General features: G+C 43.4%; 1 protein-coding gene across 5 annotated transcripts; it reads left to right on the top strand.

Moving 5' to 3' along the window:
* Positions 1–245: 245 nt before the first annotated feature.
* On the top strand, positions 246–4482 carry NEUROD2 (neuronal differentiation 2). Of its 5 annotated transcripts, XM_087948281.1 has the most exons (3): positions 246–447; positions 1420–1584; positions 3162–4482. In XM_087948281.1, exons 2-3 carry the CDS (start codon positions 1425–1427, stop codon positions 4223–4225), a joined length of 1224 nt encoding a protein of 407 aa, XP_087804407.1. In that variant the 5' UTR covers positions 246–447; positions 1420–1424; the 3' UTR covers positions 4226–4482. The 5 variants fall into 5 exon arrangements, with proteins under 5 accessions (XP_087804407.1, XP_026535502.1, XP_087804406.1 ...); XM_026679717.2 differs by lacking the exon at positions 1420–1584; XM_087948280.1 differs by lacking the exon at positions 246–447 and having other exon boundaries at positions 1289–1584.
* The last annotated feature ends 19461 nt before the right edge of the window (positions 4483–23943 follow it).

Genomic DNA, 23943 nt, shown 5'->3' with positions numbered 1-23943 from the left:
AGATCTACAGATCTGGAGTCAGCGTGGTGACTGGATTAGGTCTTTCTTTCTTTCTTTCTTTCTTTCTTTCTTTCTTTCTTTCTTTCTTTCTTTCTTTCTTTCTTTCTTTCTTTCTTTTCTTTCTCAAGAGTAGGGAGTGACAGATGGTGGTCTCGCTTTCCCCAGAGAGCGAGATCTCCCTACACACGAGCGCATGTCAATCTCCGCAGCTCATGTGATAACTCCAGTGGATGACGTGCCAGCCATATGGTCTGGCATCAGAGTTGGTACCCCTCTGCCTGCTCGAAGCGTGCCACTTCCCTCCTCCTTTTGGATAAGACAGTGAAGGAGACGGGGTGGACCTCAAGGAGTCTTCCCCCCCTTTTCCTCCCCCCCGTTTTTTTTCCTCCTTACTCCCAAAAGATGCAGGGTCCGAGGACTTGAGGACTCCTCAACTCAGCTTTGGAGGTAAGTTATGTAAGGAGGGGGGACAGAAACTTAAACACTGGGTTGCAACTTGACTCATCTTTTCCCCACCCCTGGCTACTTTCTAAATCCCCCCCTCGAGTTCTTGCCTTTCTCTTTCCTCCCCCTCCCCTTCGATTTTTGCACATCCCAGTCTATGTGTATTTTTGAAGAGGAATGAATGAAGTGCAGGGTGGGAATGAGGTGGGAGGAAGAGATAGGAAAGCTATCTCTGCGCATGATGTATATGTGTAGATCCAAAACCTCAGATGTAGCGAAGGCCGGTTTTGTATCAGGAGGAGGCTGATCTATCTACCCATACAAAACCACTTGGATTTAAAAAAAAAAAAAAAAAAAAAAGCAAAGGCAAACAATCTGGTAATAAAATTATGTATTTTAAAACATGTGGGGGAGAAACGCACACACACACATACACAAACACTTGTACCTACCTACCTACCTACCGTGGCCTTCGGACTCAGATCTCCAGCAATTACGGGTGCGAAAGGCTCTTTATCTTTTCTAAACTCATCTCGTAAGCGATTTATTCTAGCCTCCGGGTTTATTTGCGCTGGGGCTTGGTTCGTGGAGCGCTCTCTCTCTCTCTCTCTCTCTCTCTCCCACTCCCCATTCCCCCCCATCCACCCCTTGCTTCTCCGCTTCAAAGGCAACATAAAAATGACTGCAAACACTCGGGCACAAAACTGGCACATGGACCCATCAGTTCTTTCGGCAGCTCAATCTTCTCCCGGGAAGATGGTCTCAGGTCTGGATGTGTGGGGGAGGGGGGATGAAGGAGGCGGGGGAGAAAAGAGAGGGAGAGGAGCAAGCAAGGAGGGGGGGAGGAGGAGGAAGGCGGATCGGAAAAGGGAGAAACTGCCGAGATGGCACAGTCTCGAGGGTCGCCCTGAGAAGGAGGACGAGGATGGGGATGGTGCCATAGAGGAACATTCCCATCCTTTCTCCTCCTCCTAGGGAGCATGGAGAGAACCCTCGAACGGGAAAACCAGAAGGGGAAAAGCCAAAAACCAGGGCCCGACGGAGAAGTTATCAGGATTTTGGCAAGCAAGGGAGGGACGCTGCGTGAAGATTGCGGGGTCGGTGGGGTTTCAGCGCTGCGAAGTATCTACCTTCAGAAATGTAATGCTCGTTTTAATTCTTCTTGGAAAAAAGGACCTAGGGAAAGCCAAGGCAAACGATCCCGTTTTTCTAAGCGGAGGAGGGGGCAGGAATTGGAGAGAAAAGTTATAGGTTTATCTGGGCATTCCCCAGATCCCCGCCTCAAAGCTGTGCTAGCGAGAGCAGCAGCCTTATCTCTGACATGCCGGGATGCAGATAAGATAGGTTTAATGGTTTTTAATTCCATTGAATCTGGTAAACTAATCAAAAGAGGGGGGCGAGGCTGAATAAATACAGCTCTGGGTCCCCGTAAGAAATGGAGGAGAAGAAAAAAACAACCCGTTGTATTTCGACGCAACAAAAAGAAGGGAGGTAATTTGTAATGAAGGGGGATCAGAGATTTCAAGCTCAGCTTTGCACTAATTAAGCGGGAAAGCAATGTAAACACCAATTAATAATAAACACACTTTTTTAAAAATTAATCAATTGTTTTCAGGGAAAGAATGGGGGAAAGCCGATTTCAGGCAAGTTCTAAACAAATCTTCCTGTCCTCTCTCTCCCCCTCCCTCAAGTTCCCTCTGTGTGTGTGTGTGTGTGTGTGTGTGTGTGTGTGTGTCTGTGAAGTATGTGTATATAAAGTATTGTACATATGTGTAATGTTTTTGAAAAATGAAACGGGGGTAAGTAAGGCTGGCTAGCCATCATACAAATGCAACGCTGTTCGTGTCGGTCGGGAGGATAAACAGGTTTAGGAGGCAGTTCACTAAAGAGGTTTAGACGAGCTTTAGAACAGTTCTATTCTGTGATTTGAAGGGTGGGATTCTCTCTCTCTCACACACACACACACGTTAGGAGAGAGACCTGGATAACAAGGAAGACATTAGACACCAAGCTTTGGCAGAAAAGGCTGCGGTTTGTTAAGGAATCAATCTTTCTCTGTGTCTCTCTCAGTGTCTCTCTCTCCGTCTCTCTGTCTCTGTCTCTCTATCTCCCTCTCCCTCCCTCTCTCTCTCTGTCAGTGTGTGTGTGTGTGTGTGTGTGTAAGAGAGAGAGAGAGAGGGAGGGAGGGAGGGAGGGAGGGAATGAATGAATCAACTGCAGGGGAGGAAGGATAATGATAACCGATTTTCAGTTTAAAACCAGACCGTAATAATATCATAATTCCATTTCCGCTGAAAACAGGTTGAGTTTTGGACAAGAGGTGGATATCTGAAGACAGCCTTTTTTCTCTCTCACTCACTCTCTCTCTCTCTCCTTCCAAATCACCCTAAGGATCTGGTGACCAGGCTGGCAGCAAAGATCTTCTTTGGAAGAAGGGAGGACCCTTTATATCTTGGCCAGGAAGATTGAAATCTGTTTAGGAGTGGAACTGTCAGCTTTCCCAGCAATTGGCTGGAAAAGGCTGAGCGACTAAACTACCCGCGGGTTGGGATAATCTTCCAGGGGTCCAGGGTAATTGATTGGTGGGTGTTAAGTGGTGGATGTTAAGACCAACTTGTGTGACTATTTCTCGTTGCCATTCTTCCCTTCTTTCCGGCCCGCTCATTCCGTGCGCCTTTCTCCTCCCTCCTTCTTCCCCGCCCCCGTCACCCCTCCAGCCACCATGTTGACGCGCCTCTTCAGCGAACCCAGCTTGATCCCAGAAGTTCAGAAATTCTCCAGCTGGGCGGACGATTGTGAAGAGGATGATTCGAGCGACAAAGAGGAGCGGAAAAGTAAAAGCTGCCCTCTTCAGGAGGACCCCAACGACTCGGAGGTAAAAGAGGAGACCGATGTGGGCGCTGATGAAGAGGAGGAGGAGGAGGAGGAGGAAGGCATTGAGGAAGCGGAAGGCGATCGACCTAAGAAACGGGGCCCCAAAAAAAGGAAAATGACCAAGGCCAGGCTAGAGCGCTCCAAGCTGCGACGCCAAAAAGCCAACGCCCGGGAACGCAACCGGATGCACGACCTTAACGCCGCCTTGGACAATCTCCGCAAGGTCGTGCCTTGTTACTCCAAAACGCAGAAATTGTCCAAGATCGAAACCTTGCGGCTGGCCAAGAACTACATCTGGGCCCTGTCGGAAATCCTGCGCTCGGGCAAGAGGCCGGACTTGGTCTCCTACGTGCAGACTTTGTGCAAAGGTTTGTCCCAGCCGACCACTAACTTAGTAGCCGGCTGCCTCCAGCTCAACTCAAGGAATTTCCTTACTGAGCAAGGCCAGGAGGCCGGGAGATACCACGGGCCCAACTCCACCTTTGCCATGCATCCCTACACTTATCAGTGCTCGCGGATCTCCAGCGCTCAGTGCGCTTCCAGCACCATGGCAAGCTCCCACGCCTTGCGGACGCACGCTTACTGTGCCACCTACGAGTCCCTCTATGGGAACGCCTCGCCAGATTACAATAGCTCGGAATACGATGGGCCCCTGAGCCCTCCTCTGTGCGTGAACGGGAATTTTTCTCTCAAGCAGGATTCTTCCCCCGACCACGAGAAAAATTACCATTATTCTATGCACTACTCCGCCCTCCCCAGTTCTCGCCCTTCCGGGCACAATTTAGTGTTCGGAGCTTCGGGAATGCGCAGTGGCGTCCACTCTGAGAATGTTTTGCCTTACGACATGCACCTCCATCATGACCGAGGTCCGATGTACGAGGAGCTCAATGCTTTTTTCCATAACTAGCGCCTTTCCCCCTGTTCCCAGAGGCGCCTTGGGCGTCGCGTTCTCCTACCGGTTTCACGAGTAACCGTGACCACTTGTAGATTTCCAGTGTATTGGACTGGGAAAGGGAGGGGGTATTTGGGTGATATAAACTAAACAGAAAGAGAGAGAGTGGGAGAGGAGGGGGAAGAGAGATAAATAAATAGATCCTCGGCCTTCTTTGATATTCCCCTGTACTTCGTCCCGAGGGCTGCAATTTGTGTTTTGTTTTTTTTAAATTCAACTGTGAACCACTTTTCTCGTAACATATTAACAAAAAATGGGAAGGGCGGGTGGATAAAATAATAATCATTCCTATTCGTGAACCAATTGAGCCGAACGTTCTTGTTTTGAAGCTTGGATAGGGGGTGCGGCGGGGGGGAACGACCTGATCCAACAGCCTCCTGAGCTGAGGCAGCGGGTTTCAATCCTTCCCAATCTCGTTGAAATCAACGGGTCGCTTTGGTTTTCAATCGCTGGCTTCGATTTAAACGGAAAGTCGGTGGAATTTTTTCGCGCCTTGGTTTCCGCGGGACACCAATCCCGATTGGGAATCAGATTATAAACAGAATCTGCGACTTCCCTGCCCCCACTAAGTACTATGAAAAAAATCTGGTGCAATATATATATGCTAGCATAATTTTATATGTAAAAACAAACGAAAGGACTTTATAGCTAATAGACTGTTTAGTTGAGATTTTGCCCATCCGAAAACAAAGTTTTAGATTCAGATTATTAGGAGAAACAACCACATTTTTCAAAATTAAAGAGGAGAGTATCAAAGTGTCACCCCATCCTAATGGATTGTCTGTGCTAAATTATGCCTTATAACTAAAACATTTTCCTAAAGTTCAATATGGCTTTAGAACAAAACAATTTATAAAAGGCAGGTGATGGGAGGAAGGTTTCCATCCTCCCAGTAGCTGAATTCCCCGGAAAAGGTATCTGTGCCATCTGCAATCCTTTACATATTTATCTGGGAGTTAGTCTTATTAAGCTTAATGGGGCTTACTTCATGTAAATATGTATCAGCTTGCACAAATTAAGCTGTTAAAATATTTGCAAACTTTAAATCAAACTTTCAATGCAGTGAGAACTTGAAAAAGCAATAAACGGGCAAACAGATGAAAAATATATTCTATCTCTATCTATGCAAGTAGGTATTGAAACTAGAAAAAGAAATAAAAGGAAGGGAAAGAGGAAAGAAGAAAAAAAAGTAAAACAACAACAAATAGAATCCATATGAAATATTAGAAATATGGACCAACAAACTCGCTGAGATTTAAAATTGTGCACTTTTTGATTTGGGGGAAATGGACTGTGGAAAGTTTCCCTGGTATTTAACAATCACTGACTTTTTTGAACCACCCTTGTAACCCCACGTAACTTATTTTCCAAAATTTGTGTGTCATGCTGTTTTTTACCTGTTTTAAAAATGTTAAAGAAAAATGTGGGGGGCGGGGAAAGATTTTTATGAAATGGCAAAATGTTTTGTTATGCATGGATAGGTTGGGGAAACGCAAATATGCAACTTTTAAAGGTGATGTGAAGAGAATACTACTATGCTTAATATTTCTGTTGGCTTATCCCCCCCCCTTAATAGTAACTTACATTCTTTCTTTCTGTGATGGGTTTTGGGGAGGGAAGCATATGTTTATGTAATGATACACCAGTATATAAATCTCTCTATAAGAAACAAAAAAACAGTAACTTGTAAGGACTCAGAAGAGTATATTTTCCCCCAATACAGTACTCTTTCATTTTTTTTTTGTTCATCTGATGACTTTATTTGAGCAAAAGGAGGATGAAAAAAAAATTACCTCTAATTTTCCCCTCCTTTTAATATGACCTCCATCACCTTTAGACATACCAGCATTTTTAAAAAAAAAATTCAAAGAACTTACATTTCTGAACAAAGTTTTTAAAATAAAACAACAAAAAATCAACAACATTTTACAGAAAAAGAAAAGAAAACTAACAGAGAGAGAGAGAGAGAGGGAAAAAAAGTTGTAGACAATATGAAATGTCTATGGGACACCAGAAGTGCTTTTTTGTGTGTTTCTGTTCAGTTTCCTTAAGATGAATAAATATTTACGTCAAATGATATGCTAAACAAAAAATATCTCAAACTCTTGTTTTAAATAAGAAGGACTAGTTTATATCTGTCTGTCTGTCTATCATATATCTATCCATCATAATTCTGTCAAATTTGGTTTATGGGAGGGTATGTTGCATTTTAGAGAGGAAAAAACTACAGCTCCTTTTACACAAATAATACAGATCAAAAGGCAAAGAGGTTATTAATTCTCACCACCCCTAACATGGGACAAAGTTTAGCTGTGAACTTCAGGTTTTAAAAAAGACACATAGTTGGTTAAATAGAGGGGTGTGTGGCTGTGTGGCTGTGGGTGTGAGTTGTGTGGGTGTAAAATTCTAAAATACAGTAGTATTCTTTAAACATTAATTTGCTACTGTTTCCTGAAGTGATTCCCAACATTTTTGATGGTCTGGGAGCTGCAAGTCAGCTATGATCTTATTCAGTGAATTGAAGCAACTTCTTAAGAAGACAATTAATAAATAATAGATGTTGATTTGATTCCCTCAGCATTAGCTTACTTCAAAGAAGTAATGCTAAATGTATATATGGACAAAATATATAATTCTTTCATTATGACCAAGCATGTTTCCAAAGAGGAACTGAAACAAGCTCTCACTCCCAAGATGACTCAAGACATTAAAATAGCAAATAAAAGTGTGCTTTATGTGTTCAGAAGTAGACAAAGATGGCAAAAAATTCAAATATATTTAAGCAACCCTTCTGAAGACTTTTGAACAAATAGTTTGATAAGTCTTCATAAGACCTTCTTAAAATATATTCGAATTTCCTCACCATCTTTGTCTCTTTCTGAACACCTAAAGTATAATTTTTATGTACAGTGGAATGGTGGAGGAAGCCTACTTCTCATTTTATAAAGACTAATGCAGTTTCCTCCTCCTGGACAGATGGCATTTTCCCTGTATTCCTCTCCCTGTGCGCACACTCACACATTCACACACACATACACACACAAACACATGTGTCACTTCCCTCTCTATTTCTTTTTCTCACACACACACCCATATAGATAGCCATCCACACCCACATATCCTACTTTCTTTATGGTCATTTATGCAATGAGAAATTCAAGGCAAAATAAGGACAAATGTAAATGATCTTTCAAAGCAAGCAAATCATATTTGGCAACTAAACACTGATAAATAATAAATCTTCCATTGTTCCTCTCCCACTCCTAAGGTTTCTTTGTTATTTGTGGAGGAAGCTACTGTAATCCAACAAGGTCATCTGGGAGCTGTCCCAAGTGTGTATGGTGCTGAACCTGAAGTTCTGGAAAAACGTGCCCTTGATTTCTAAAACCGCTTTTCTCCCACTCAGGGATTCTTGGAGCTGGTTAGCATTCTTATCTGATATTCAAAAGCTCCACATAGAGATGGGAGAGATTTTGCCCAAGAAGCCAAAAGTTAGACTAGCAGGCACGAGTTATGTCCTAATAAAAATTCTAACAGAGACAACCTCCTATGTTTTACTTCTGGTGGGTATCATAGGATCCTGGCCATCTATCAGCGAGTATGAAAGAGTTATTTGACATGAGGAAAGACTGAAATCAGATCAGTCACACAAGGACAACCACTCTCTCCAAATATTCATCCTTCTTTAGGATGAATATTTAACCCAGCCCTAACCCATTCAAAGCCTAGTTTATCTCATAGGGTTCTGGTATGTACAAGCACCTGAATAAAGACTATCTTGCCTGCCCCGTGATCTCCACTGTTTCAGGACTATCTTCTTAAGGCAGTTGAAGATGCCATAGGAGGGAGGCTTTATTTTTTTAAAAAAATCGATAATGCTGTATATTTCCTTGGGTTCCACAGAACAGGACAGATATTTCTGTTTGCTGCTGGTAGGGGGTGTTTGTCCACCTGCCCTTGTTTTGGAAAATGGACAGTTGTAAGTAATTCTCTATTTTTGGCATGCGCACACACAAACACAAATATTTTCCTTCTTTTTCTTCCCTCCTTTTGAGGATAAAAGAATGAATATAATAAATAAATAAATAAATAAATAAATAAATAAATAAATAATAAATATGCACTAGAAACCTTAAGCTCTTTAGCCCCTTAGTAACTTCTGTTTGAGAAGTTTCATTAGCTATGTCTATTCTTATACCTCTCCTTTTTTCCACCTTTCAGAGCTAATTTTACCTAGTGGTTAAAACATTGGGCTAAAAAGCAGGAGACTTTACCATCTTAGCCATGAAAGTTAGCTGGGTACATGAGGCCACTTTCTCTCTGGGTGTTCCCCTCACCTCACAGGATTGTCCGTCGTGGAGAAAATAGGAGGAGGAAGGTGTGTTGAACATGTCCACTGTCTTGAGTTATTTATAAAAATAATAAAGGTGGGGTATAAATAAATACATACATAAATAAATATTCTTCCTTCTCCCAGCTTCCCCCTTCTTCATTTTCATCCTTTTTCTATCCTCCTCTTTCTATTTATCTCCATTTATATATAAATTTTCTTTTCTCTTTCTCTAATAAAAATCTATTTTAAAAGCAAACTGAGTAAAGGGGAGAAGGTCAGACTAAAGCTGTAATCTTCTAACCTTAATAGCTATAACCCGAGAGATTCTAGGAAGCCTTCATTCTCCCCCTCCACCCCCAATCCAGCTCAGGATTGCACAGTCTGTTAATTTGGAATCTCTCTGGAATACTCTGCCTCCTTGGGAAACCAGGGTGCTCATGCCAGAATCCCCCCACCAATTCTTTTCCAGGTGCACATACCATCACATTTGTTCAAGTTCTAGAAAACCCTCCATCTCCACTGCCTTTCCCTTGCACTGGCACATTTTTTCCAGTCCTTCCTGCCCCATTTTACACTGAAGCAAGAGGGAAGTGCCCTCACAGGCCAGCATCTCCTTCCCTTCCATTGATGGCTGGGAATTCCAGTGCTGGGCATTCCAGGGAAAATCACAGAATGCTGCCACTCTATCCGAATAGTTTTTGGGTTGATTAAAGCCCAAATCAGCTCCAACCCATGTTTTTCTATTTAAATGACTGAAAAGGAGCTGCACACATTCTCCCCCTAGGGCACAGGTTTTTCTCTGCTATCTGAGCAATAGGGCTGAAATTTCCGTAATCTATATGCTATAACCATGCAAGTGTTTTTCCCCACCTGCTTTAAAACAAGAGCTTGACACCAGAAGTTGTGGCTCTAGATTGTCAATCCTCCTGATCTTCCTTTTCTCCCTCTTTAAGTTATCTACACACCTATCGTGGTTTCTTTGTGTGGGGGCGGGGAGGGGAGTTGGAATTTTTCTAGAAGCCTGAACACCTGTGGAAGAAAAGTGTACATACAAATGCATATACACTTAGCATAACTTCTCCAGTTGCAAACTCAGCTACAAACAATTTCAGCCCTATAAACATCCAAATTTTTTAACAGTTCAATTCGACAACCACCTTGGATGTCTCTTGGGTAAAAGGGCAAGTACATATTGAAAAAAATAAATACAAAGTAGTAATAAATGATTGAGGATGCCAAAGAACTTCAGTCTCTTTGCATACATATATACACACACTGAGGGGAAAAAAATCTTATTAGCTTTTTTTTTTTTTTGAAGAAAGTGCTTGCACACTAACATGCATGAAAATACATATATACCCATACATGTTTCCAAAAACATATGCAGATAAGTATTCAGTAACAGGTATATCATCACACCAATCGTCAGATCTCCATTTTATTTTATTTTCAAAAGAAAGGAAGACAGACAGACAGACAGAAAAATTGTTGTTTAGAGAAACACAGATTATTTATCATTTGCAGTTATTTTATCCTTTAAAATATTGCAGCCACAAAGAAACCTCATTACAGACATTGTACAAAAGCTTTCCTGTCTCTCCAATGTGAACTATTCAAAGCCATCAATCTACCAGTGTGATTAATTTAGTAATAATGCATATGGAAGTGTATTTCTATACATTGGCATAGAGGTACATGTCTCTATTTTAGAAATAGAAGTATCCCGTCACAGCTGGTCAAGGAAGAAGATAGGGCAGACACTTTATCAAAAGGTTAGTTCACACATGTGCTTTCTAACCGTCCATTGCTTTTAGCTGCTTCACACACGCTTGTCCATCACTTGATTTCTCTATAGGATGCACCACCATTAAAATTCAGGTGCTAAGTGAAGGATTTTATTTGTGAAGATGTATTCCATAACAATTATGTTTTTCTGTGGCAGCCAGAAGAAAGAAGGCAACCACTCAAAATTATTCAGATTTGAAAGAGACTCATCTGAATGTCTGAACTAGGTGACAAGGTCTCTAAGAAGATACTGGCTGAGAGGATTATTTTGCTTTCTTCAAAGTAGCACCTCCTTCCTTAATGCTGGCTGATGTTTATTGACAAAAAAGCCCTGATCCATTGCCCTTGCCTCGTGCATGCTCTTCACTGCAACAGACACTTCTCCTTGAAAAATATATTCATAAAGAGAAATGACAGCAGCATTGAGTAAATTGATAAATATTTCTCAAAGGTCTGCTCTGAGTTTCCAAGGGCATCATTTCCCCCAATAGGGTGCCCTCCTCAACTAGATAATTTGGAACTACAATGCTAAGAATTTATAGCCAACCTAGTCATAGAAACCTCAGCAGGTCTGGAGAGTACCAGGCCACTTGAGGTTCATCTAGGATGGGAGACCATGTTGAATCCAATTCTGACTCCTCAAGCTTGAGGACAGGATAGAAATTAGAATTTATATATGACTCCATTAATCATGATTATCGTCATTTTCATCAAAGCAATCTAGTTTTCCTGTAGGCAGGGAGGGAGAGCCCAAATACATATAGGTTTGCATCAGGTGAAAACCTTCGAAGAACTACTGTAGTTGGTTTTCTGTGAAATGAAATGAATGGATGTTTGGGAATGGCCCACGCAATTGTCCCATATATATCACATACTCCAGGAAGGAAGGAAGGAAGGAAGGAAGGAAGGAAGGAAGGAAGGAAGGAAGGAAGGAAGGAAGGAAGGAAGGAAGATGCTGAGAAGAGAAGTCTGTTGCATTAGGGAATGGTGGGAAAGTTTCACATATGTTTAAAAGCGGATATATGTTTAGCGAAACCTCCCGAGTCAGAAGTTAAGTCCTGAGAAGATCTATGGGATTTACTCTCAGGTAGTTATTATCGAATCTCAGCAGTAAAAACGCCGCGGAAATGCAACAAAAGACTCCTAAAAAGCGGTAAAGTTCTTTATTTTTGCGAGACTGTTTCGGAAGACTTCTTGCTTGTGCATTTTTGATAAGAGAAATGAAAGCTTCAGTTCCGGAGCCTAAAAGCTCTTCCTCCGGTACTATGAAATCCCAGTGATTGGTGAGGAATCGCCCGTTCCTTCGTGTTTTTCAGAGCAGGGAAGAAGCCGCATCCGAAGCCGCTTTCCTGCCCCGACCCTTCCCCTAAAGTGAATGCCACTGCGCGAAGCGCTTTCCTCAAACCACTGACCTCCCTATATAGTACCGCGTCCCTATCTGTGTTGCTCCCATACATTTCACCATCCCATTAGCCTTTCTCCCCCTTTCTCCTCCAAAACGGGACGGTTAAATCCATCCAGTTTCAAGCCCCCAAATAAGAGCACGCCGAAATATGACCCCAGTCTAAGTCTCCCAAACGATGAATGAAAGCGACGAAGGGGAACGAAAGAATGGTTTTTCGGAGAATTTCGGGCCCAGGAGCCAAGGATCAAAGAGTCTCGGGCAGGGGGGAACTAAGGTGTGTGTCTTATTTCAAATCGGGAGTGAGTGAGTGGCACGCACGGCAATAAATGTGAAATCTACCTGAACTCGACCTAGGTAAGTTTGGTAACTTTGGAGGGGCGGATACATATTTGTGTCTACATACACAGACATATATTTACAGCAAATAACTCAGTTTTTAGAAACTGTTGCTGATGAGCAGGGGGAGAAATGCCACAAGGGAAGCATCTAAATGGGCAGGTAGATGTGTGTCTTGAAAGTTGTGTGTGTGTGTGTTATGAAATATTCCAGCGTTTTCTTCCTCCAAGTCTTGTCGGTCTCTCCAAATTAGAGCAGGATTTTTATTTCTGGGTTTCCCTGTGACTTTGCACTGAGCGGATTTGCCCCGTCTGCGTGAGGGCAGGTACTCTGCTGCTACAGCTGTTGCTCGACCCTTATTTCGAGCTAGAACAGAATAGAATACTTTTATTGGCCAAGCGTGATTGGACACACAAGGAATTTGTCTTGGTGCAAATGCTTTCAGTATACATAAAAGCTAGCTAGCTTAGCTGGCATCTTTCTGGTTGGCAGCGCCAGCTTCCCGATTTCCACAGTAGTAAAAGAGAGGCTCTCTGTAGGGAGTTAGATGCCAGGCTGTTGCCCGTGCCAACTGCCAGCCAAGGGCCACTGAAGGGAAGTGGTTCGTTTGCTACCGCGGAGGGTCGGACATCTGTTCACTCCAGAACGCTTTTAAAGGGAAAGGCCTCTCTTTTAAAGGCGAAGGCATCGGGCACAAGCCTGCCCAAGAAAACTCAGGGACCCTCGCCTGGGAGGGCAGGCGGCGAGAACCTCCCGGACTTGGGCAGCGCGGGGTGGGTGGGGAGAGAAATCATCAATAGACCTTTTCCATAAAATGCAGAGGTGCCCGTTAGGCAAGCTGCCATTTGAGTGAGAGAGGTTTGGGGAAAGGGCAGAGGGCGATTTCATCGAGTATTTTGGGGAAGGTGGAGTTCACCTCCCCAAAACACCCTTCATCCAACCCCCGATTCTGACTGAGAATACCCCTCGCCGTTTGTGGGCTCCCCGTTTTCTTCAAAGATAGAGTGGTTCATGCGGGGAGGGAGGGAGAGACCAAGCGCACATTCCAATAACCCTAAAGGTTTTGGCTGCCCGTCTGAAGTGCTCCAGGGAGTCAGTCATCCATATGGCGCCCCTTCCCAAGTGCTCTGGGGTGCTCTGAGGAGCAATCGCAGTGCCTTTTCGAAAAGGGGCTGTGAAGAAAAAAGGGGTGGAAGAGGCTGAGAGGAGATGTAACCCGCTCTGGAAAAGGGCTATGAAGATTAGGTGAGCTAGGACACACCTACAATAGTTAAATCTCCCGGCGAAGAGGCTAAGCCACCGGCAGAATCCAGCATTACGGGACCCTGCTCGCTCGGATCTGCGGAGGCGAGGTGGGAAATGATCTCTGCTTCCCACCCGCCTCTTTTTGGAAAGAAGTTCAAATTAGGATCCAGAAAATTTTTCTTTTATTATTAGTAATAAAGCAGGTCGTTGTGCCAGGCGAGCTCCCGCCGCCCTCCATATCGCCTTGGAACCCACCTTTACTGCACACACCGCTGGAGCTTAAAAATAATTTCTCCTAAAAAAAAAAAAAAGAAACCTTAACTGCAACTTCCCCCATTCCCCTGCGCTAAAACGAGGGGTGTTTTCCTATTTTTCTTTTTTCATTGTACTTATTGTTGTTTCCAAATTCAGGGAAATGGGGAGGGAGAGCAAGCGAGAGAATGAGCGGCTAAAAACATCAAGATCCATGCCAAACAGCCCCATGGCTCCGTCTCTGCCCAGTGGCCGGGTGAATGCCAGGTTAAGCAGAAGGGTGGGCAAAGAGGAAGGGGGGGTGGGGGAGGAGACCTTGCTTCAGTTTAGATTTCGTGGCATCTGTTCACTATTATACAGTGTAGATTTTTATATGGACAGCTAAATTAAAGACGGGTTTCTGCCAGAATTACAGATATTATTTTGAAAAAGAATGCGATGGAATAGGAAAAGAGGAAGAAAAGACATTTGCTATGTAGTGGGGGGGGGGGGGAGGGAGGAAGAGGAGGAGGAGGAGGGTGGAGGGGGATTAAACAGCTCGCCTGTACTTATGTATTTCATGGGTGAAAGATGTAAGAAATAAATTACACGTTATAAAACAACCTCATGGCCGCTTGGCATTCTTCTATGTCTACTTGTCTATCTTTACTCCCTAAAAAGTGACCTAATTGCGGCCTTTCCCAGCTCGCTCAAAAGATTTGCACCCCGTGTCATTTTCAGCCCCTTGATACACATTTTTGCCTCTTTCTGATCCGTCGATTGGCCTTCTCTTTCCAGTCCGATCTCTTCTGATTCTCCCCTCCCAGCACTGATTTGTCGCACCTCTTCTTTTTCTCCAGAGACCCCGCCTCCCCCCCCCCCAGGTAAAATCCAAAGGTGAAATCCAGATAAGCTCTGGACCTCTTGAAACGACGGGGGTCTGGGGAAATTGACAGGCTCCGGCCAACAGGGGATGCAACTGGAACCAAATTCCACCGGTTAGAAAGGCACAGAGCTGACCTAAGACAAGGAGGGTCTCCTCACAGCCGAATGTGGAGGAAGAAAAAATAAGACAACCGCCCGACATCCAAGCAGATGGAAACTGGGGCACAGTAAGCAAGATTCCAATTTGTTGGAAAGAGAGAGCTTGCCCCAAATCCAAGAATTTAGGATACTTGTGGCGGAATAGGTGCACAGAGCTGCCTGATTGGCATTCACGATGGAATTCAAAACTAAATGATCGATAATTTATTAATCTGTAATTACGATCCCAAGTGTATCAATCTATATTATAAATAGAAAAGCAGTCCACTCAACTTCTTGTCTGAAATTAATTTGTACTCTCTTCTGTTGGGAAATCTAATTCACAAAAAAAGAGTCTGTGCGTGTGCCCGCAAGCAGATGCCTTTCAATGGGGAAAGCCTTCCCAGAAAGATCTTAAAGGGTGGGGGGCCCGCTATAAGAGGGCCGTTGTGCTGAAGCCTGGACGGATTTCCTGATTGACATTTGAAAGAGACGCAGCTGAGGGAAGACGGGTACATTTTGTCAGGCTATGCAGAACGGGTGGAAATGATATCCTAAATCCTAATCTGGATTAAATATGTTTTCACGCACGCACGCACGCAGACACACACTTTTTAGCCTGACATATTCCCACCGAAAGAGTTAAAGTAGAGACATCTGTGCCTGCGAACTGCGGGGACAGCAGAAAACGGCCAATGAGGGTTGGCAGAAAATGTGGAACAAATGCCCGGTACTTCGGAATGCCGAATCGCCAGGCAGGTTTTTGTGTTCTCACACACAACGCCAATCAGGGGGCCTATCGGAAAATAAACATCACCCTTTGGCCTATTCAGTTTCTTTACTGGCTCCGGCCTATATGGGGGATTGGGGGAAGAAGGACCCGCTATGGCTTCCTTTTTTTCCACCAGAGAAATAGGTTTCTGCTCTTGGAGCCGCTTCTGAAAGAAAAGAAAAACGAAAAGTCGCAACAAAATGCTAAAATGTTTTGAGGCTGAAATCTTAACACTCATCTTCTTGCGGCTGAAACCAGGTGAACGGAGTAGATAAACACGATTTGCCGTTCACACAGTATTAGCTAGCTAGCCCAGTTACTCCATTTACCCATTTCCTGGATTAATAGGAAGTTTTCTTGCCTTGGTGCCATCGGAAACGGACATAGTGAGGGTTGCCCGCGAGAGCTTCGCGTCCCCGGGGATTGGGACCCTTGGTCGGGTAACTCACTCGGTTCGGGCCATGCCACATCCAGGATTCTGCTCTCGGTTTCTGTTATTCAGGTGTCGGACTGTAGAGAGTGGGCGGAGAGCGTTCTTAGATTCTGCAGTATCCTCACCACCGGCCTACTCACCCTCCCTCCTCCCAGGGCTTCTTGGTCCAGGCGGTGCTTTTTCCTTTGGCAACCAACCTCCGAGAGGGACAGATAGGAAGGAAGCGAGGAGAAAATCAAGCCTGAGTGTGGCTGGCATTCCCACTCGCCCAAGTTGAGTCGTGCCGCCTCTTTTCGAGGCGAGAATGTCACGGAACAGGGCGCGTTAATGGAGCGCCCTTCTTATTTTTTTGCAGTCCAGTACAATCTCCCGGGTTCTTGCCCTTATCTAAGGGCCAAGAGCAGGCTTCTTCCTTTGAGTTAGGCCTCCACACTAGTCAGCCCCTCCCCCGGAAAAGGCGCCTCTGTGCATACCCCCTCTTAAAGTGGACCTCGGGAAAGAAAGAAAAAGGAGCGAGGCGAGGAATTGCGGCTTGCTACCCTCGCGTTTTTTGGCCAGGCCAAATCGCAGACTGTAGGTTTGGATCTTAAAAAAAAAAAAAAATACTTTAAACCAAAAACATGAAGCTCCTCTCCAGGGGGATTTTGGTGCCCTTCGTAGTTCGTGCCAACTGAGGGGAGGGGAGGGGAGACGAATAAGGCACAGAAGGAGGGGAGAACTGCGGCTGAAATTCCAGGACATCTGTTCTCTATATATGATGGCGCTCCTGATAAAAGGGACCAGTAGCTGGAGAAGCCAACATCCCTCCCTTGCCGATTTTGCCGGGGGGGGGGGAGTGGTGTTTTTCGGAGGGGGGGAAGCGAGGGCACTATTTCGCATTGCATGCGGGTAGATCCTGACCTTCTTTGTATGGCAACGCCCTGCCCGGTGGGCTTTTCTTTTGCAGTGTTGAGGTTTTGGAGAGGGAGCTGCTGGGTCTCCCAGACCCTGCTCCCCACGCGCGATCTAATTAGGGATGTAAATCCTCCTTTTTTCCCCTCCCGATCTGGCAGAACCCCGATTTTGGCAGGCTCCTGCGCAAAGGTTAGAGGACAAGCCTAGTGGCAGAAGCCAAAATCAATTACTCCGTGCCCCTGTTATTACCAGTTTAATTTGGATAAAGGCTTAAACACACAGCGCCCAAGCCCAAACCCACCCACGATTTCGACTGGGTCGGAGAAGGCAGTGCGGGTGGGTCCCCTTGCGAGGGCCCGAGCAGGTTTTGGAGGCAGCCTAGAAAAATCGTTAGGCTGGACAGGAAGAAGCAGGAATTTGGCGCTTGCCAAATTCACTGGCCGGGACGGAGGATAACTTTCACCAGTCGGCACTCGCCTCTTATCTCCCACCTAACTCAAAGAAACAAAAACCATTAAGCATGTTTCATATACCTCTCCTTCCTTCCTTCCTTCCTTCCTCCCTCCCTCCCTCCCTCGCTCCTTCCCTCTCTGCCTCCCTCCCTCCCTTACTGTCATCTCCTTTCCTTTTTTACCATTCCCCCTTTCGTCCATTTTCTATTAGCCTCTTATCTCAACTTTTTAATTTTTTATTTCTTTTTCATTCTTTTTGTTCCTTCCTTTATTCAGTTTCTGATTCCCTCCATGTGTTTTTCTCCTCTCTAATTTCTCCCTTATTCCTTATCTTTTCTGGGTTTTTTCCTTGCTGCCTTAGCAAGTCACCTTTCTTCCCTCCAATTAAAGCAATCTTTGCAAGCTGAAAACGAATGGAAAATAATATTTTGGCGATTTGCTTTCATAAACATGGGAATCTGTGGAGATAGGGTTGTTCCAATTATTTCTTGTTCTCTTTTCCCTTCCGTGGTGTAAATAAACAGTGTTTAGACACAGACTATAGCTGGCAGTCACTGCCCAAATTCATTTTGGAAATGTCAAAGGAATTAGGCCAAGATTGCCTGAAGAGGCACCTGGGCTCTTTGACCTAATCCCTTGTAATCCGACACCTTTAATCCAGGTCAGCCTCTCTCAAAAGGGTGCCCTCTGCATAGGATGGACTATAATCCCATGTTCCACAACCAGTTTTGATTAGCTGTTCTGAGTAGGAAGACCAGAGTGGTAGCCTATCAGGGCTGGAAGGCATAGTCTGGAAATCGTTACAGATTAGCTATCCAGTCTTTCCTCTTGTGGATGAAAGAGGGGCATTTTTCAAAAACCTGATATTTGTAGCATATGCTTTGGGCTAGAAGCATAAATTAAAAACGCTATCACTTTCTTCCTCCACCAAACTAAAGCCACAAAAACCATTGTGGCAAATTCTTTCTTTGCTCCTTCTAGTCCTTTCCCCCTTTCCCCCTCCTTCCTTCTCTTGTCTCCATCCCTTCTAAGCTTCCTTCTTGAAGAAACCAACCCCTCTTTTGTTCTTGGGATCATGAGTGCTATATCCATATTTTTTCTGCCTATTCTTTTGGCATGCCCTATGAAGTACACACACAGATCTAGCTGCTTTAAAAAGCCTACATAACTGAAAACTAGGACTGGCTGGTGTCCTCTTTGGCACAATGAACCACGTTCCATGGAACCATGTGGCTGGCACCTGATCCGCTCTTCCAAAACCTCCTTTAGAAATGAGCCCCCTCCCAAGTGGAGGAGGGAGTGATATGTAGCAGGGAGATGGGGGAAGGAAAACTGGCTCCTTCTGTTCAGCAGAGCTCAGGTTGTTATTCTGGTGGCTTCTGCTGAAATTGTACAACAGACCTCTCCATTGGACCTAGAAGTATAAGGTGATCCGTTTCATAGAAAGAAGGCCAGTTTTTCTGAAGGTACACGCAGACAGACAAAAATGCCAATTCACTGGTGCCTTCTTGGTTGCTTTTTATGATATATACTGATTGGAAGGAAAGAATTCTTCTTGATTGTTTTGCAAAAATGCTCAGAACCAAGATAATTCTGAAATAGATAAAGTCAGGCAGCAATCCTAGGGAAAAAATAAGATAGAAAAGACAAGCTCATCAAGTGATTGATGTTGGAGAACATTTTCCAAGAAAGAACAAAATTATCTCAGTCTTAGGCTGACTTTCATTCAGAAAAATAAACCTAAAACAAGTACTAAAAAGTTGTGGGGAGCACAGCCATGGATAGCCATAGATAAAACATAGATAAAACATTGAAAGGAAGAAAGAATTGGGGGGGGGAGACCCTCCAAAAAACAGCTGGTGCTTATTTCCAGCACCATAGAAAGGATATTTCTTTACCCAGTGCATTGGTTTGTTCTTTCAATCATTTTTTATATATTCTTCAACCAAAAAGACAACACTGACTGATATCCAATCATTAAAAGCAAACAATCCTTCCCTGCAAAAATACAGCCTAAAAATCAGATACCCAACATTGCAGAGAGCCAAGAGAGGAGGAAGGAGAAGAGAAAGGGAGGGTTGAAGCAAACAGCAAATTCTAATAACAAAGTTAAGCAGACTTTCTTATAATGACCAGCTGGCATGGAAACAGAAATAGTTCAACAACAGGAGGAGCCAAAAATAGATGGCCTCTTGGCAGAACTGATGAAAGCTCTTATCTTAACTCCTACCTTTACAGGAGCCAGATGGAATAGGTGCCAACAGGTGCCAGTTAATGCAAGGGATTCAGTGCCACAAGACTGGATTATGTTTACTAACTTAAATTAAAAATGAAAAGGACAGGGAATAGATGATTTACTAGGTATAGTGCAGGTCTATAAAGCACAAACATTTTAACTATGACTAGAACCTCCTTCTCTGGAGAAACTGGGCCTATTGATCCCTGGGGCTGTTGTGAATCCCAAGATGTCCTGTTTGTGATCTTCTGAGGCATCTGACTGACTGGGGACAGAATCTAAATGCCAGGCCAGAAAAATATTGTGGGTGTCCTCGAATTACCTATGTGCTTCTTACATATTCTTACCTCCCTAACATATTTTGCAAGTCTAATTCAACAAGTTGGTGTTGAGAAAAGGTTATTTTATGGTCCAGCTCAGGGATCATGAAATTATTGCTAATTTACCTGTCAAGTAAATAAAAAAGACTGACAAGCATGAAAGACAAGATCTTCTAAGTAGTGATTATAGCATTCTGTCTTATAGGTTGATGTATAAATGTTCATATATAAATATTCATATATTTATATGGATTTTTTAATGGGCCGGAGGCTAAAATATATGAACAATTGCAGGAATTGGATATGTTTAATCTAATGAAAAGAAGGACTAGGGGTGACATGATAACAGTGTTCCAGTATCTAAGGTTTCATTCTTATAAATCCATTTCCTGCAACATTCCTTTCTGTATCTTGCAGTTGATAACAATGTTGATAGATAGTCAGTTGCACAAATGAACAAATGCTCTTGTCCTCCTCTTAGGATATTTTCAAATTCAGTACTTCACGGGAAGTTTTTAGGAATGTAAAAACAAAAAGATGAGGTAATGTGACACATTTTGAAAGTCTTTATATCTACTCCCACTGAAAGGGAAATGGTTCACGCTTAAATCTTTTGCCCAATCCACTGGACAGACAAATGAAATTGGGAACAGCAAAGTCTAAATTTAAATCTCAGCTCAGCCACAAATCCGAAGAGATGCCGTGCATTAAATATTCTTTTATTTATACACTTTATGTACTATTTTCTCATCAATCTGACTATTTGTTGCTCTTGTTGAAATGCTCACCTCTTGCTTCTCTTTTGTAATGTCAGACCTACAGGGCTGGTGACAAAACATGAACATTAATATGGTATGGTATAAAAAGTTATTTTGTGAAGGCAGTGATGATTTAAGCAAGTCTTGGGAATAAGAGTCTGGGAAATACCTCCTCTCCAGTTTTTAGATGGTGTTGCTTGCAGCTTCTATCCCAGCTGCTGTTTTCAGGGGCTCCATATTGACAATGGGAGAGAAATGCTTCCTCACCTCACATATAATACCTAGTACTCTAGACAGGTAGCACAGATGTTTTGATCCCCCAAATCTTCAGAAGCGTACCTAACATGTTGTAAACAAAACCCTAAAAATAGCAAGTCTGCCCACAGGGCATAAACATTTCTTTTGAGAGGTATCATTCAAGGGGGGGGGGTATTTGGTATGCCCCGCTAATGTAAATTAACATTATGGTGCCCAGTTAATGTTTTCCCTACAATGGCAGTCAAATTATCTTCTCCTTTTCCCAAGTTTTCATGATCTCCCTTTACTGTCTTTCTGTTACATTGTCTTAAGATGAGGAAGAATCCAGCTGACTTTTTCTTCTCTGTTATATCTGTATCTACAACTGTATTTCTAATTTTATAAAGAACAGATCTGCACGTATACATACATACACAAACACACACACACACACACACTGTACACAAATATGCACACATACATCCACATGCACACATATACACATGACTATCCATACACAAACAACCCCCCCCGTGTGCCTTTATTCAGAAAGCGAGAATGCCAAAAGGTTTTGGGAAGGAAGCCTGCCATGTCCTGTTCAGCGAGTACCAAACGGCAAATGGCAAACGTAGCGTGTTGCTGCAAAATGTGTGAAGTCAACTTCAATAGATGAATCTGGGGAAGTCTTTTTAAAATCAATCTTTTTCCATCTTCCGAAAACACACATTTGGAGTGGGAAAAGAAATACTGTCTTTCAGGGGCTCACCACAAATGAATGGTTTCCTGCCCCCCCCTTGCACCGAGGCAATATTTATGTATAACAATTTCTGAGAAGCTTAGAAATGAAACAAACCTTTTGACAACTCCCCTGGAACAGGTCTCACTACATTAAATGGGAGGACTTGTTTAGGCTGAACATGTTTTCCAATAGCTGAAGTTTGTGAGGAGAGAAGTGGGACAGGCTATCCCACAAACCCCTACCCCCCCCCCCCAAAGGTATATTCCTTACATGCAGTTGGAAAAAAGCAGGAATAAGCCTCAGAATAGCCTCCAAAAGTCAGGAGATGGCAGAAAGAGGTGCCCATATAGGTTTGTGTCACTTTAAATGCATTTGGTGCTTATTTCCCATACGGCATTCATATCGCAACCTAGAACAGAAGCTCCTTCATCCCATATTAATTCCAGAAGCCTCTTCCTTATATGTGCCCCTTATAGGGACGCTGCGAACACCTCCTCTTTTAGTGGCAGTGAACTCCTGCAGCCTCCCTTCTCCTGGTCCCTCACTCAGCCTCTCTCCCTCCCACCCTCCCATGTGACTGTAAGCAGGCTGGTCGTCATGCTGGTACTCACAGCTGCAACCCATCTGCTTTGATTGAACGCTGACATTGATGAGACAGGTTCGCTGTTTGAAGCATCCTTCTTTTGCTTGCACTGACTGTGGCAAGATGAGGATGAGCTGGGGGCTTTAAGGGGAAGAGAATCAGATGAAACTTTGAGGGGTGGAGCGGGGGACATGTGCATTACAGGGAACATTATGTTTCAAAGAAACTTAAATGCATCCACTATCCTAGAAATGGAATGCACCTTTCTATTTTCTTTGTTCTTCACACTTCATGCCAGTCCAGATGATAAAAAAGATAGTGACCCTTTATTAGAACCAGCTGGTCTGATTTTATTAAGTGGGCTACCAATACTTACTTGTTGCTATGCATATAAGGAAATGTTACCTGTTCGGTACATGCTGGATGAAAGACCAATCTGCTTGAGAAAGGCCAGAGCCGAAGTCCAAAATATTGGCAGAAATTAGGAAATGGTGTTCCAGCCTTTTGGCTACACTCTAAACAACATGACACGCAGACAAAGTGATCCTCTCTTAGCACCTGCATTCCTTTCATTGCGCATAATGTAGCCTTTAGTTCAGAGGTAGAAAGCCTTGCCTGCCGCCTCTCCAAAAATCACTGCCAATTTCGAATGTGACAGACAGGAAAAACAATTAAAATAATCAGAGAGTAATTATAGTGACTGTATGTAATTAATTGCATTTAATATTTTAATTGCATTTAAATTTAATTTAAATTATTATAGGTTTCATCCTGGCTCCACCCATTTCTTTATCTTCAACCTACTTACCTGAAGTGATGTCTTCAGTGGATAATCCTGAGTCCATTCCTGCTTGGTATAACTATAATTATTATAGTTCAGAATAATCAGGTAGGCTGTGTAATAAGCAGCTGTGTGAATGTCTGGGTTAAATACAAGATGGCTAATGTTGGTTCATCCACAGTGCATCTACAGGAGTCCGATTTTCTTAGTTTTTGCACTCTGGGGTGACATAAAAGTATTGTTTTAATTACTATTATTTTGGCATAACCATGGTTGGATCTGAAGATATTCCAAGTTGCTATTGGAGAAAGAACCAAAAGAAACAGCAGTTCCAGTTGCCAGCCAGACAGTAGCAACAGTTGCTACTGTCCACACATAATAAATATCAGGTTCTTGCTAAGCTCAGAGCAGGCCACAGTACAATATATGGTTGTTGGGCTATGATCATTTTGGTGGATGATATTGTCTGCTAGAGTGGGATTGAGAACTAGTCTTGTGCAGTGCTTAAAGCATCAGGCTAAAACCAGGAGAAGGTGAGTTCAAATCTTTTACACACAAACAGGGTGACATTGGGTCAGTGACTCTCTCTCAACTCTGGGAAGAAGTTAATGCAAACCATCTCTGAAAATCTTGGTTGGGGATTTATTCAAGTTGGGCTTTATCCATGCACTCACCAGAAGTCAATAATGATTTGAAGGCACACTCCCTCTTCCCAAAAATCAGATTGTGGATGCAACATGGGAACAGCTCTAGGAAGAAGGAGGTGACAATGACTACAATAAGGTGAGAAACCACTCCTAAAAACCACTCCTTAAGTGCTGCAATTAGAGAAAATGATGCTAAATCAAAGAGAACATTCTGGAGAATTATGAGAATCTTTGACAAGCATTCCAAAGAGGACAAGACATCTGCAGAGCACAGTGTGTGCAGAGGGGCATTGCTGCCTCTCTCACAGTTTTCACACCTATACATTCTTTTGCATTCAAGCTATCATAATGGTTGCTAAATGCTATGTACTGTTTGCAGATTAATGGAAAGAATTCATTATCTTCCTTTAAATTATTACTTTCATATCCTTTAGTGCACAAAACAAAGGAAAGAAAACAAGGA

The sequence above is a fragment of the Notechis scutatus genome, chromosome Z (assembly GCF_049901735.1).
Source record: "Notechis scutatus isolate UNSWTSFEM ecotype Mainland chromosome Z, rNotScu1.2, whole genome shotgun sequence".
Classification (NCBI taxonomy): domain Eukaryota; kingdom Metazoa; phylum Chordata; class Lepidosauria; order Squamata; family Elapidae; genus Notechis; species Notechis scutatus.
This window is presented reverse-complemented; position numbering and strand designations above follow the sequence as displayed.

What these genes read in the sequence shown, in the direction of transcription:
- NEUROD2 (XM_087948281.1), top strand. Translation starts at nt 1,425, where the DNA reads ATGGAGAGAACCCTCGAACGGGAAAACCAGAAGGGGAAAAGCCAAAAA. An exon ending in AAGTATCTACCTTCAGAAAT is followed by an intron (nt 1,585 to 3,161) that starts GTAATGCTCGTT and finishes TCACCCCTCCAG; the next exon opens with CCACCATGTTGACGCGCCTC.